Raw genomic sequence first — 14,869 nt, 5'->3', positions numbered from 1 at the left:
ATAAATATTAGTTGAAAAAAATTTAACTAAACAAAAATTTGAAATGTGCCTTGGCAATAAACCACATTTTTAAAATGATTAACTAGAAATAAAAATGTAAACTAAATAAATTAAACCTAAATAGCAACATAAAAAAAGAATAAAACGACAAAAGCACATAACATTCAGATATATTTAACTAAAATTAACATAAAAACTTAAAATATAAAAATAAAAGCTGTCAATAAATCAATATATCCTAATGATTTTCCTGGTTTTGACTCTGTGTGTTACTTTCATTAAACATAAAAAAGTATTTAAAAACCTAAAAAATAAAATAAGGTTTAATAAATGTTTTAATGTGCCTATAAACAATGGTTTCAATGCATGCTCAGGTACGAAAATGTATTTTATTCAGAAGAATAAAGCAAGAATAAAGCTCCCCCGAGATAAAAAACAAAAAAACAAAACTAGAGCCGCCATGGTCCAAATTAATAATAAAACTAAAATAACACTGCTTGAAGCACAATCACAATAACTCGAAACTGTCACAGGGTATACAACACAAGGACTCAACTACTGTCCCAGCGTCCCTGTTCCCCAGGACGCTCCTCACCTGAAAATGTGATGTTGAAACCTTCGTAGGAGATGGAGAAGTCAGATATGAAGCGGAGCTGGGCCTTGAAGTTGCCATAGAGTCCTGCATTGATGGGCAAGGGCAGTTCTGCGCCTGTGAGGCGGGCGAGTGGCTGAACAAAACTCCTGTTCTCAGTGATGAGCAGATAGTCATGATGATCCTCCAGGTGGAAGGTGTTAAAGGTGAACTGAACACCTATTGGGGAAACAAAACCAATGCACAAATGAAGCATGGTTCAAGTTTCTGGTCAACTTCTGACGGTCCGGTGGAGATTGGAGTAGGAAGAAAACGGACAAAAAAGAGAGAAGAGTAAAAGGAATGATCCGGCATTTGAGGTCAAGCTCATTATACAAGGCATGGGGGTCCCACTAAGGGTATAGCTTACTCGTGAGAATGGAGGCCCATTCATTAAAACTTTTTCTCAGGCCCTGTGAATTTAAGCAACAGCCCTTGACTGAGGTCACGTACTGTAGAACAAAGACAATTTTGATACTGACCCTTTTTAGTCAGAAAGAGAAAAGTGTATTTTTAGTCCTAACTGATCTGTCCACTAAACATAATGGCCTTCAAAACTGATATGCATTAGCAGCCATGGGAAATTAAAATTCAGAGGAACTTTCATTATTCTGAACTCAAAGGTTCAGAATAATGAAATGATATTTGAGAGTAGGGCATGTACAAGAACCTAAATCTGTATTCATGACAGACTGTGTGATGGTCTCTCGGAGCTTGCTTTTCATCCTATCATCAGTTCATACTGTGTATTATTCTGCAATATATTCTGGTATATTCAAATAAATGTTTCTATAAGTCGGTGGTAAACTGTAGGTGAGATATAGCCTATCAGTAGTGGTTTTACCTTTGCCATGGCTGACCTCCACAGTCCAGGTGCAGTTCAGGGAGCTGGGATAGACCTCAGGGTATCCAGGGGAAAGGATGGTGCCTCCCGGTCCTCGAACATCACCCCCACAGAGTGCTATAGGGCAGAGGGAGTGAAGTCCTTACTTAAACAGATCTTTCACTTATATTCAATAGATGCAAATGGAACTACACAACCAGCTCGCATACTTGGCTTATCAGCTGACATGTCAAAATAACATCTGTATCTTGGTTCCCAGTGACTGAAACTCCGAAGCACTTGCATACACTACCGTTCAAGAGTTTAGAATCAGTATGAGAGAAACTAAAATTCACATTTCTTCTTTTGTTGTCATGGTTACGGATTGCGTTGTGCACCTGTTTCTTGTTCAGTTTGTTTTAAGCCCTCAGTTTAATTCTTCTCCTTGTCCAGTATTATCTTTGTGCATATGCCAAAGCGGTTATGTTTGTTTACTCCTGCGACTCCTATTATTTGCATTTTCTTCTTTGGTTTTGTTTATAAATAAAGCTATTTAGCTGCTTTCATATCCACCTCTCCATCTCCTCTTCTTTTGCCTGACCAGACATTACACAAATCATCATATTAGAATGATTTCTGAAGGATCATGTGACACTGAAGACTGCAGTAATGATGCTGAAAATTCAGCTTTGATCACAGGAATAAATTACAGTTATTTTAAATTGTAATAATATTTCACAATATTCATTTTTTAACAGTATTTTTGATCAAATAAATGCAGCCTTGATGAGCACAAGAGACTCAAAAACAGAAAACAATCTAACCTATATGTTTGAACGGGAGTGTATCTGTATCCATTACAATCCAGTGGGGTCCAAAAATCTGAGACCACAATTGGAAAGACCACTTTTCTACTATTAATACAAATTCAGTTCCTTCCATTAACAATTTAAGTGAAAAAAACTGATAAAAATCTTAAATCGGACCTGGGAGATAGGGAGTCAAGTTTTTTCTGATGCAACTCTATTCAACGTATAGTGTTCATGCCTTGCAGAGTTCTATCCATCTATAACAAAAATACACTCTTATTGGTCAGAAACTCTTCCTCATACTGCTCTATTTGGATCAATGTCCATGCACTTCTCTCTTAAACCCCGCCTGGTGCTCAGTGGAGGAGCATGTACAGTCTCCACAGACCCTGTTACCTCAGACAGCAGTGTAGGCAGGTGCATGCCTCTAATGTAAGCTGCATTTAGATCCCATGAAAGTGAGATGACTGCAGTAAAAAGTGCCTCTGGATGTCTAATCTGGTGAGCGCATCAGTTCCTATCAGCTAAAGCAGCCTTCACAGCAAATTGCCTCTCAGAGTCCTCCTCAGTGACGGGCTAATGGCCTTGCATTGAATCACATTGTTTCAGTTTAGCCGCCTTAGAGAAAGGAAAGCGAAAGAATGTAATCAAATAGCCGAAGGACAAGCAGCCTAAGAAGCTCTGACAGGGCAAGACACAGGTAACGTCTTTCATCCAGCGTTCATTGCCAGCACAAGCCTGCTGTTTAGCACTGTCCTGCTTTAGTAATACGGTCTGTTAAACCCTCTTTGTCACCGACTCTGAACCTCTTTTATTCAAGATGTAAATTGACACGTCACCTTTTTTCTTTACAAAACAGTCACAAGGATTCGCAGTGCTTTTTTTTTCTTTTTTTACTACAAATGTCTCAGGAGACTAACCGTCACAGGTGGGTAGTGGGTGGCTCCACCAGTGGTTCTTTTCACAAACCAATGGCTCTTCGTGGCTGAGGCGATAGCCTGAGTCGCACCCGAAAGACACGGTGGAGCCGATGGAGAAGTCCTGACCGTAACGAAGACCGTTGACTGGAATCCCTGGATCCAGGCAGGAGTAGGCATCTATTGTTACACCTAGGAATAGTCAGGCATATGAAGTGAATTTAAGAGCATTTTAATTAACCTTTGGCCCTATAATGGTGCTCTATAATAACAAGGTGTAAAAGTGAAGTATGTAAGAGTTTTTATGTTAAAATACATTCTCTTAACCCAAATTATTGTACATTGACTGCTATTAGTATGCCATTAATGGGTTTATCTCCCTCAAAAGTGTAAGCATTGAGCCGCCCAGGCACCATCAAAACATTGAGAGTTTGCTCAGATCTGTCAATCTCTTTCCAGCTCGACCAATAGTGTGAGTTTGGGGCGTGGCCATGACTGACACGTAACACGGAAAAGGATACTCAGCTTCGGGTACAGGAATGCAAGACAAAATTTGCTGTGTTTAGACCTTAAACAGATTCAACCAGTCTTCAAAGCGAATGGGGCATTGCGATGAAACGCGCTTCAGTTGAAGCTTCAATACTATATATCAATCATCATCATGCAGCCATTCAGAAAGACAAATGTAGCAGTTTATAATGTTCACTTTGATTTTCCTCAAACAGTTGTGGTGAAATTCATGTTTTGCTCTAGAAATAGTATTGGCAACTCAATTACTTACTCATGACACATAGCAACACAGCTAAAAGTATTCCTAATATGTTGGACGTTATATTGAAAGTCACCTACTTTCTAACTGTTGAGACATCATGCCTTCACAAGCAACCGTATGAGTTGCGTTTGTGATTCTTGAGTTGGGGGAGGACTGCCGCGCAAAAGGGACGTTTGCAAGGTTGTTTGAATATATGCTTTGTCAGAAACTACATAGTTCACTTTTAACTTCCAAATAGCACGTTCTGAAACTGTGGAAAGTTTACTGTTCACTTACTTTCATACAGGATCTTGAAGCCACTGTTCGAGCGACTGTTATCAGTGGTGAAGAGCATGTACAGGTGGTTGGCGGTGCTGAATAGGAACTGAGGCACCTGGGTGCCGTTGAACGAGCCAATCAGAGGAGAGAGAAGATTGGGTCCATCGTGAAGCTCCAGCAAATCGCAATTCAACTCTGTCTGAAATCTGGTTGGAGAAATAGAGAATAATTAAATGTCTTTGCAGGCAATGATGCAACTGTACATTTTTGTACACTACTGTTTAAAAGTTTGGGGTGAGAAAGTTTTTTTATATTTTTGAAAGAAGTCTCATCTGCTCAGCAAGGCTGCAATAATTTGAGAAAAAATACTGTAAAAACAGTAATATTGTGAAATATTATTATCATTTAAAAGAATTGTTTTCAATGTGAATATATTTTAAAATGTAATTTATTTCTGTTAATTTAAACATCCTTTTTAAATAAAATGACATTTTCCTCAGAATTTTCACTGAATCTGAATGTACCAAAGCAACAATATCTACTCAAATTAAAAAAGCATACTTCTCAAATGTGATTTTGATGGAGCGTCCCGGTTCAGCCTCTATGACCCACTCACAGTTGAGTGAGTCTTTGTAGTAACCGGGCCAACCGGGAGATAAAATAATTCCACTAGGAGCTGAGAAGTGTCCTCCGCAGGGAGCTGTGGAAAGACCAGAGGCTTATTTCTATACAACCTCACTGTTTAAAAATACATATATATATATATATATATGTTATGCATGATCACATGTATCTATGGAGGCTTGTATCCGCCACAGAATAAAACATTTTGAAAGATAATTACTCACAATACTCACAAGTTTACATCTCGGAGACTTTCTCAGAATTGCGTGTTTAAAAGTCAGAATTGCGAGATATAAACATGCAATTCTGAGAAAAAAAGTCAAAATTCGGACTTTCTAACACACAATTGCGACTTTATGCAATTCTGACTTTATATCTCCCAGTTGCGTGATATAAAGTCAGAATTGTGAGATATAAACATACAATTCTGAGGGAAAAAAAAGACAAAATAAGAGTTTATTTCTCGCAATTGCGAGTTTATATCTCACAATTCTGACTTTATAACATACAATTGCGACTTTATATCACCCAATTCTGAGACAAAATTTGAACTTGTGAGATAAAAAGTCGCAATTACCTTTTGTATTTTTTATTCTGTGGCGGAAACAAGCTTCCATATGTATCTTTAATGAAGAAAGCAGAACTGATAAATAATAAAGACCAGTTGGCTGTCCAATATACCCCACTTTACATATTTACAATCCCCCAAAACCTACAGTGAGGTGTTACAGTGGCTAGTGGGCAACACCTTTAGTCTGTCACTCTCTTCCTCTGACCATATGAGTAGAGTTACAGTGTAATTAGAAACATGCTGAGCGAAAAAGGAGGGATTGACAAGGATTTTAATGACAGATGACAGGCTGCTCACCACCACATGCCCTCTGGTTTACATGCCCTATTAACCCTCGTCTCTGTGACCCACAGGTGACTGTCTATTCCATTTAGAGTCACATAGAAAACTAGGCACAACTGTGCACTTATTCAGGAGTCCAGTCCACTTCCGCCCTGATAAATACCTTCACACTTTGGGATGGGACCGCTCCACATCACCTTGCCACCGTTCAGCTCACAAGTGATGGTTTCTGCTCCCTGGGTCTTGATGAAGCCGTCCTCGCAGATGATGGAGATGGAGCTGCCCAGCTGGAAACTGTCACCGAAGCGTCTGGCGTTCAGCGGGACTCCTGGATCCGGACACTCATTATGGCCAAATGCTGGAAGATTGAATGACATAAGATAGTAATATGGTGTCAAGAACAGGCTTTCGCCATCATTTTTTTTTCTCAAAAAAGTATTTATGACACTAACAATTTGATTTTTTGAACTGGAAGTTTAGTTTGAAGTGGGACGTTTGAAAGACACTCCATCTCAAGTGATGCTCTTCAATTTAGCCTCCACTCAAAATTTGTGGTACTTTGTAGGACAGGTTTCCACTCCAAGCTCTGTTTATCAGTTTTACTGTTATTGAGCTTTCAGCTGTTTTTATCATAACTCTATGAAGCATATATGGAGGCCCAAGGCGATTGGCCGAGAAAGCGGCTGTCTCCACAACACCCTGAGTGTCTGATGGATGTCTAGTGACAGGAAAGGCCTACAAGAAGGACATGACGTTTGTCAGAATGAATACAGATTTAAAGGTGCTCCATCACGGCCCTGACAGCTCGTAACAGACAACAGTTAGGTGTCAGTCTGTTAAAGATCTCGATATTAACGTTCAGCATTAACGACTACTGTAGCGCTCCTAATATGCATGCAAACCGATGTCCACTGTGAGGACTTTGATGGATTATCGTGACATTTCACATCTCCTTTAAAGAAGACCATCAAGAAGTCATTGTGTAAATTAAAGTCATGTATGTGCTAATGAGGGGCGGAAGGGAGATGTGGCGCACTGACAGAAAGACCAAGAATAGGATGAGCATCTGGCACGCCTGGAAGTTGCTGTAAACAGACAGCTTTTAGTTTGTAGTTTGTAGTTTTCTTGCTCTCATTAAGTGTCAATCTCGTTATGTTAATATAGATTTTTTTCAAACACAGCTTATGATATATATATATATATATATATATATATATATATATACACACATACAGTATATAACATTTACAGGATATTTTTGAAATATAATATTAAATGCATAAATATAAAACTAAACTCAATAAAAGGATATTATATTATATTATATTATATTATAACATTTACAGGATATTTTCATGAAAAATATAACTTTTTGACTAAGTATTATTATTAGTCTAAAATATTTTGACCAAATAACAAATTTATATTTTAACTATTTAGATTAAACAAACAACTGACTGAATATAACGGTTATTATCAAAAATAGAACTTCTCTCAATACGTTAAATTATAACTGTAAAAACTAATTATTCAAATATAAGATTATATCAATACCTGTTGAGAAAAAGCAGTAACTGCTATCAGTAAACTTTAAAACACAACACATGCTAAAAATGAACATTGCGTTGCAGAATTCATGCTTCATATATGCTCAACAAATGCTCCATGCAGACATAATGCAGATGAGAAAGCATTAAGGAGGAGCACGCACTGGTGTAGGTGATGTTGAAACCTCTGCCTGACATGGAGTGGTCGGCCTGGAACTCCAGCCGGAGAATGTTGCTGTTGCTGGTGAGGTGTGACGGCACCTCGGCCCCAGTGAAGCGGCCCAGCACAGACGAGTCCAGCATCTCTCCATCCTTCACGGTCAGGATGTCGTATGGAGCCTCCAGGTCAAAGTCATTGAAGGCCAGGTGGATACGGCTGCCGGGCTCTGATAGGATCAGCCACACACAGTTAAGGTTGTTCCCATAGCCCTCTGGGTAATCCGGAGAAAGAACTGTGCCCATGGGAGCAGTGAAGTTTGAAAGACAGGGAACTGAAAGAAAGAACAGAGTAGAGTAGAAAGCACCCGGCAACATATACATTTATGCATTTGGAAAACGCTTTTATCCAAAGCGACTTACATTGCATTTCAAGGCACACATTTACATTCTTATCAAATACTTGCTTTCCCTGGGAATCGAACCCATGACCTTGGCGTTGCAAGCGCCAACGCTCTACTGTTTGAGCTCCAGGAAAGTTATAAAAACATGCCGCATCATACATCAGTTTAATAACACAGCACTTAGCCACGTGTGTGTATTTCATATGCCATATGGAGACTGTCACTCTGCTGTTGATTACGTTCTGACAAACAGTATTTATGAGACAAATGGACTTCAGGCTATAAATAGAGCTGATCTTCCAATTAGACGTGGAGAAATTTCAGCGATGCATTCTTTTTTTTTCTTTTTTTTTTTAAAGCAAAGAGCCTAGAGGTGAAGAATCAAAATATAGCAGATGTCACTGCAGCTGAGGAAGTCTCCCGGTTTGCTGTATACATAAGCCAATTATTTTAGCTGCCTCAGACATTTCTGTATTCATTTTGAAGAAAAGGCAAAGACAGGAAAAGTTAATAAAAACCCAGTTATATGAAAATTCTAATGGAACATGAACATTTGGCTGAAAAATCTTTAACAGTGAAACCTGTGAGATTTCTGTGCATCTAGTGTCAAAAACAATGTTTTCAAACTGGTTTTCTAAACTGGTCAGCAAACAGGTAGTCCCACCCCCTTGTTTACTGTGTTATTTTAATAGCACCTTAGAGAGGGGAAAAGCACTTTAACATAAAAGAAATACACATTTGAATTTTGCGATGGTGCTGCTTGAAATAGAACAGATTTGAGGACAGAATAAAAAATAAACACTTCTTTAAATTGAGCGTAATCGTCCTGATAAACGCGGCTGTTAGAGCAACGAACAAGGACTGGAAGAACATTTCCAAAACTATTTATCAGTTTCGCAACATACAGTGGCATCGACAGTACTCACAAATGCAGATGGGGATGTTGGCAGACCACTGGTTGTTGTTCTGACACGATATTGTTTTATCTCCAATGAGCTCAAATCCAAACTGGCACTCAAAGCGTAGCACGTTCCCATTCAAGAAGCCATCTCCTTCCCTCATTCCATACAGAGGGGTGCCTGGGTCCCCACAGCTCTCCTTGTCGATTTCTACAGAGAAAGGAGGAAAACATTAGTGATCGATAAACAACACATTGTCTCTCTCCACTGCTGCAGTTTGTTAAATAAGAATCTTTTCTTCTTTAACAAACTGCTTCATGCCCTGCTGAAAAAAAACCTTAAATATATTTATTTATTAAACATAAATACCACTATACAGAGAAATGTTGCTGCTTTGTAAATTAAACCAGTAAGTGCATTCACTTTGGCAACTATAATTATATAATGGAAACTAAAGTAAACTGAAAAGAGAGAAAATTAAAAGAAGGTTCATTCACACCAAGAATGATAACTAAATACAATTATTTTAGCATCCACACCAGCACACAATATTGTTCTGTTTATTATTTTGTCATCTGCCACTTTAAATGCACAAGCTCTTTAAAGTGAGGTGGATTCTGATTGGCAGTCAATGTTTTTATCGCTCATCAGCTGGAAAAAATCGTTTTGAAAATTATTCTAATGATATCATTCCATTGTGCCGTTCTCGTTCTCGTTATATCTGCTATTCTTTTTGTATACTTAGAATGACTTTTAAAGCTATCTCTTTATTGTTACAGTTGTCGTCCTTGGTGTCGACGGGTCTTAACCGTGGCTTCGGTATTCATTTTCATTAACCGGGCCGGTCTGACTGCCGTTTTGTTCACCAGTAAAAATGCTAATCAGACAGCATGATCTTTCTGGTGCAGCTGGTGGCCCAATGAAGTCTTGCTGTTTGAGCAAATGTCAATTCCTCTCCATATTAAAGTGGAAGATAAATCTACGGACTTCAAGCAAACGACTCCAATCTGAGGAAGTGAGACAACTGGCACCAAACTGAACTGCAGATGGAGTGAATTCATGAGATGTTCTCCACTCAAGAGTAGTTGACCAGAACAGAATGCCACCAAAACTCTCTGTTCAGCCCAGATAAGCTCCAACACCTGGAGCCTTTAATGGTGGAGTCGGCCATGCAGGACGTACAGAAACCCAGTCTGGGGGGGTCACTATCCCTAGATAAGACCTTCCATCTGCATAGAATCGACTCAGTGGGCGGCGGGCTCCTGAAATGGGCTATACATCTTCCCAGACACTTTGCACGGCCATGCACAGTTGAACTATGAACTCTGTTCCGACTAAGGATGCTTGAGGGTTTGCCAAAGGAAGGATGGCGGGAGGGGAAAAAAACACCTACATTTAATTTAAAATCAAATCAAAGTTTGAGAATGTAGGAGGGGGGGATTTCTCCTGAGGTATAATGGAGGTCTTTGGCCAATGCTTGATGTATAGCATTAATTTCCGACATGACAGTCTCTTTATGACTACTACAATGCTTTACTCCGTTGGTCAATCGTGTGGAGTGGCTAGGGGAAGGTTAGGCCATATTTACTGCTTTGTATTTATGATGAGGCAAAAAATAGAGTACAAATTGTCTGTAGGAGCTGATGGCGTGTGAATAATTCTGGGCAGCACTAGACTTCGACGTAAGGTCAGCGTGTCAGATGCGAACCCCTACGCTTCTCCCGCGCCGCTTAATGTGATGGGTGTTCTGTGCGCTTGTAAACCTGAGGACCTCGCTGTGAAGATCAATTGTGTTAACAAGCTATCAAATCAAATACAAAAGGTTGATTCTGTATATGTAAGCACACACAGCCCACTCAGGGGAAGTTTGGGACCTGTGTTTTTCTTCCTGAAATAGCCAGGGAATCACAGAGTATCAGTGAACTTTGGCATGTAATACATCAAAAAGCATTCTGAGCATTTACCATATAGCAGGACTCATTAAGTCGGCCTTCACATAAAGGCCTATAAATAAATTTAATCTCAAAAACCATTTCTTATTCATTGGAAAATGGCAAGTAATTTATCTCTCCCCTTGTGTATCCCATGGATATTGTTTTATTTCAATAATGCTGACTTTATCTCTCTCAAGAAAGTGCTCATTATCACAAAGTCGAGTTTTATGTGGAGTCTAGACGCGAGACGAGGCATTTCTAAAACACGAGTCGCGCGAGTCAAGTACACTCCCAGGCGGATCTCTGGTTTTATTTCGTTCAAGCGTTCAATTAAATTAGGTTTTTGAGCCACAATATCATTGTTGAAGAGTTCTGGGTAGAGAGAGTACAAACAAAATTAGTTTTAAAAGGAGGTATGTTAATGAGCGTGGCCATATGCTGGTGCTCTGAAACTGTGTGCCAAAGCAAGCACAGAGCTCAACTGGATACTCAATAATCCAGTCAGTAATGCATAAGCACTGATACTTAAGAGAGACTTCACTTGAGTAGATTGTTATTCTCTGAATTATTTAAACAAAAGTAAAAAAAAAAAAAAAAGGCCATTTAAAAACACTTGTAATCAGTAATAGCCAGTAGCCGGGCATTCGGTCTACATTCAAATTCATCACTAGTTTCCTTCTTCAATGTTATTACAAAGTCAAACTTGCAGTCTTTAAAGAGAACCTTTTTTTAATGTTCAGCTTTCTTTAGTGTGTAATGTTGCTGTTTGAGCATTAAACAAGGTCTGCAAAGTTCAAAAGGGAGTTATTCTCTATTTCAGTGCACACTGTTTCTGAACTCAATAGACCGTTCGCAAAGACCCGCCCCCTTTAGTTACTGTTGCTATGTCCGACAAGCCACGCCGCTCTCACGCCACACATATTCTCACACAGTGAAATATACATCGCGAAGCAAAGAGGACACTGACAAAAGTTACTTTTGATATGAAATTTAAACAATAAATACCGTCTCTTTAATGTGTCTGACAGAGTCTGTAGAGTCTCAGTTAAAGCTGCTCGTGAACCGATCATCTCTTCCTTCTAGTTAATTTATAGCATCAAATAAACATGAATGAACATGAGAAGGAATGTTGTTTTAACCGCGGAAAGACGTCAGTACAAACCGTTTTTCAAGTTCAAATCCTCCAACGTTAATCTACTAACTCTCCTGACTGCTTTGTCGGACAAAAATGGTGGATTCAGCGGATGGAGGATTATGATTGGTCAGATCGCCTGTCAATCAAACTGTCTTAAGTTTTCTTCTCATTTAAATAATTCCCACCCTAGACATATGCAGAATAAAGGGGCGTGGCCTGGTTGAGTTAGTTAGTAGTGTGTTGAAATTGGTGGTTATGGTAAGGGGCGGGACATTTCCCAAACACGCTCGAAGCGCTTGACCAATCACAACACACTGGTCTAGCCGACCAATCAGAGCTCATTGTGCTTTTCAGAAGGAGGAGCTTCATAGAGACAGGAACTAAACAGAGCGTTACTGACAGACTGGGAAGAGAGGAGCTGCAAAAATGGAGAATATGTGAAAAATGTGTTTTTTGGACATTGAAGCTATTCTAGTATAGCTCAAAAACAAAATCAAGACTTTGAAAAAGGGAATAATAGATCCTCTTTAAGTTAGCAGTGGAGGTATATGACTACATGAGGTACATATAAATAAAAATAAATGTGCTCAAGGAAAATACAGTGAATTTTATTCTTTTGAAACTAATAATCTAAAGTCAGTCCAAATAGGATAAAAGCCAGACTTGATTTAACTGAGTCACATTAATGTTGACTCATGCCATAAAGCATATAAATAACAATGAGACTGCAAGAGCTAAGAATAAGGGACCGGTTTGTATTGTATGTTAATTTGAACCTTTGTGATCAAGTAAATATTTTGTTTTTATGTCATTAAGTTTGTTGCAAGAAATAAGAACATAGTGCACCCTCAGAGGTAAAACATAAGGATATAAATTCATTAACAGAAAATGACAGATGTAGTTTACTAATAAGTGAAATGTAGCCATGAAACTTCAGTCCCCATAAACGCAATTAATGACCCATGCAGAATATGCATTCATCACAGACGTCAGCATAATGGACTGCAAGTGTACACTCTTAAGGCCAATTCACACAGAAGGCAACAGAAACTTCGTCGGGTTTTGTCTGTTGGCATCTGTCGGAGCTTGTTTTCGCCGATTGAGCATGCTGAATTTGCGCTTGTCGGGTCATGGAACGTCTGAGAAGTGACATACTGTAATCTGGTGATTGTCCGCATTGGTCAGCGTCTGTCGTTGTTGTGTGAATTGGCCTTTAGATGAGATAAACTATATTTCCACTGTGCCCTAATTTAAAATACATGCTTGATGTGAATGCATTTGAAAGGAATGGTCTTCAGTTTTTGCCTATCGAGTGCAACAGTGTCCGTCCTCTTTTTCAGCGGCGTTGGTTCTGGATGGGGTTTTATATCAATTCAATCCTTGCATAGGGATTTCAGAAAAGTCTTTGTTAAAGCCTTATAAGCCATTAACCAAGCCAACCAGCTTTGAGGTGAACATTGCAAAATGCAAAGGCAAAAAAGTATTTGAAAATCTGACAAAAATACAAATAATGTGTTTTTTGAAACATTGGTGGATTTGAATTGGTGGAATTTTGGGAAATGTAGTTTTTTCCCCCCACAAATTCTGCTGTTAAACACAATTATTTTAAAACTAAGTTGAAATAAAGCGGGCTGACAGCTTCAACAGAGGCAAATACTATCGAGTACTACAGCCTTGTAGCTCACAGTATGATGTCTTTAAAGATTTATAAGTTATCGTTCAAAATCAATTTCCCTATGGAGAAAATGAATGAGGGTTTTTATTTCCGGATTGTTGCACTCTTTTCTTAGCCTATTCTCTCCTTACAGATTTAAATCATAGCTCTAGAAATCATCATTTTAAATATGTCATCAAGTCTGTATCATGTTAAAGTAAACCTTTTGTGTGAAATCTTGACCTGACAGGTAAATGAACTACAGGGGAACGAGACGATGAAAACCTCAATATGTCTTCCATTGAATGAATGAGTGCTGTGAACCATTAATGTGTTCATTATCTGGATGGATACCTCAAAGGGCTCTTGATTTATATAATATATCAGATATAATACACACATGATGTATCATATGGACACTACAGTAGAGGGGGTTCTGACCCCGAGGCTTGATCGCCCTGAAGGACATCAAAATAAGATGTTGGGGGAGTCAAAGAAAGTAGTCTACCAGGTAATATGAAGATTGCGGCATTACATTTACAGTAGATTGGTTAGCGAATTCTCTCTTATCATCATAAACAACAAAATGCAGAAACGAAAGACAGTTTCAGATATGTTTTGCGAAACTGTATAACTCACATTAGACTGAATACATGGACCGCTTCGGTGTTCTTTGATCACTTTCTTAATGTAATAGCTATATTTCCAGTTAGAACAGCCGTTTTCTTTTTCATGCTACTGAAATAACCAATATTAAGTCTTTTTAGTGCAATTTTCCACCGGACAAATTGCGATTGTTAACTCATGATTTCTGTTCTGTGCGTCTGTGCGCACCAATCTTGCACTTCTATCTACTCCTCAACCAGACCACCTAGAGACTTCGGGTTTTCGGCATTATGTTAAGGAAGGTCTAATCTCGGGAACGCACAAAAAAAATCCAGGAAAAGATTTACTATCTCTTAGTGTTGTGATCCCATGAGGTGAGAAAATTGCGCTAAAACACTCACTGAGTTTTTATTACTTGTTTTTTCTAATCTGTAAAAAGCGATAAACCAAATGCATTAATGGATTTTAGTTTATTTTGTCTGTAGGCAGAATATGATGTGTTTTTTCCCCACCAAATTTAATAATCATCATTTGAATTTCAAGAGCACCCCTATAATGACTTCATGTTTATAAGCTATTTACGTTACGCAACAGATTCATAACTGGGCACACCCTCTTTGTATTTTTGATTCTTACATAAACATAAACGCCATGTCAGATGCAGCTTGTGTTCCACCTTTGCAGTGTAAAAATGTCTTTAGTTGATGGTTGAAGAAAAATGTCATCGGTAACAGTCTGTAGAATTGTGATTGATTAAAGTCACTGGTTAAATTTAGGTATTTGAACAACACAGATACGCAGATTTAAATAGATTTTAATAAGGTAATTATAAAAAAACTGTCCCCTA

The 14,869-nt window shown here is 38.6% G+C and overlaps 1 protein-coding gene across 1 annotated transcript in view; it reads right to left on the bottom strand.

Annotated features, from left to right (window-relative positions):
* The window catches only part of csmd3b (CUB and Sushi multiple domains 3b), a gene marked incomplete at its 5' end in the record, with an annotated part of 443,617 nt that overhangs the window by 171,760 nt on the left and 256,988 nt on the right, over positions 1–14,869 (bottom strand). Inside the window, 8 exons of the mRNA XM_084423901.1 lie at positions 596–811; positions 1,476–1,592; positions 3,184–3,372; positions 4,229–4,416; positions 4,772–4,910; positions 5,851–6,045; positions 7,399–7,725; positions 8,721–8,903. Coding sequence (XP_084280027.1) covers positions 596–811; positions 1,476–1,592; positions 3,184–3,372; positions 4,229–4,416; positions 4,772–4,910; positions 5,851–6,045; positions 7,399–7,725; positions 8,721–8,903 — 1,554 coding nt within the window. The remainder of the gene's footprint in view (positions 1–595; positions 812–1,475; positions 1,593–3,183; positions 3,373–4,228; positions 4,417–4,771; positions 4,911–5,850; positions 6,046–7,398; positions 7,726–8,720; positions 8,904–14,869) is intronic.

Source organism: Rutilus rutilus, assembly GCF_951802725.1.
Source record: "Rutilus rutilus genome assembly, chromosome: 11".
Taxonomy (NCBI): Eukaryota; Metazoa; Chordata; class Actinopteri; order Cypriniformes; family Leuciscidae; genus Rutilus; species Rutilus rutilus.
Note: the sequence above shows the minus strand (reverse complement) of the source record. Positions and strands in the feature narration are given on the sequence as shown.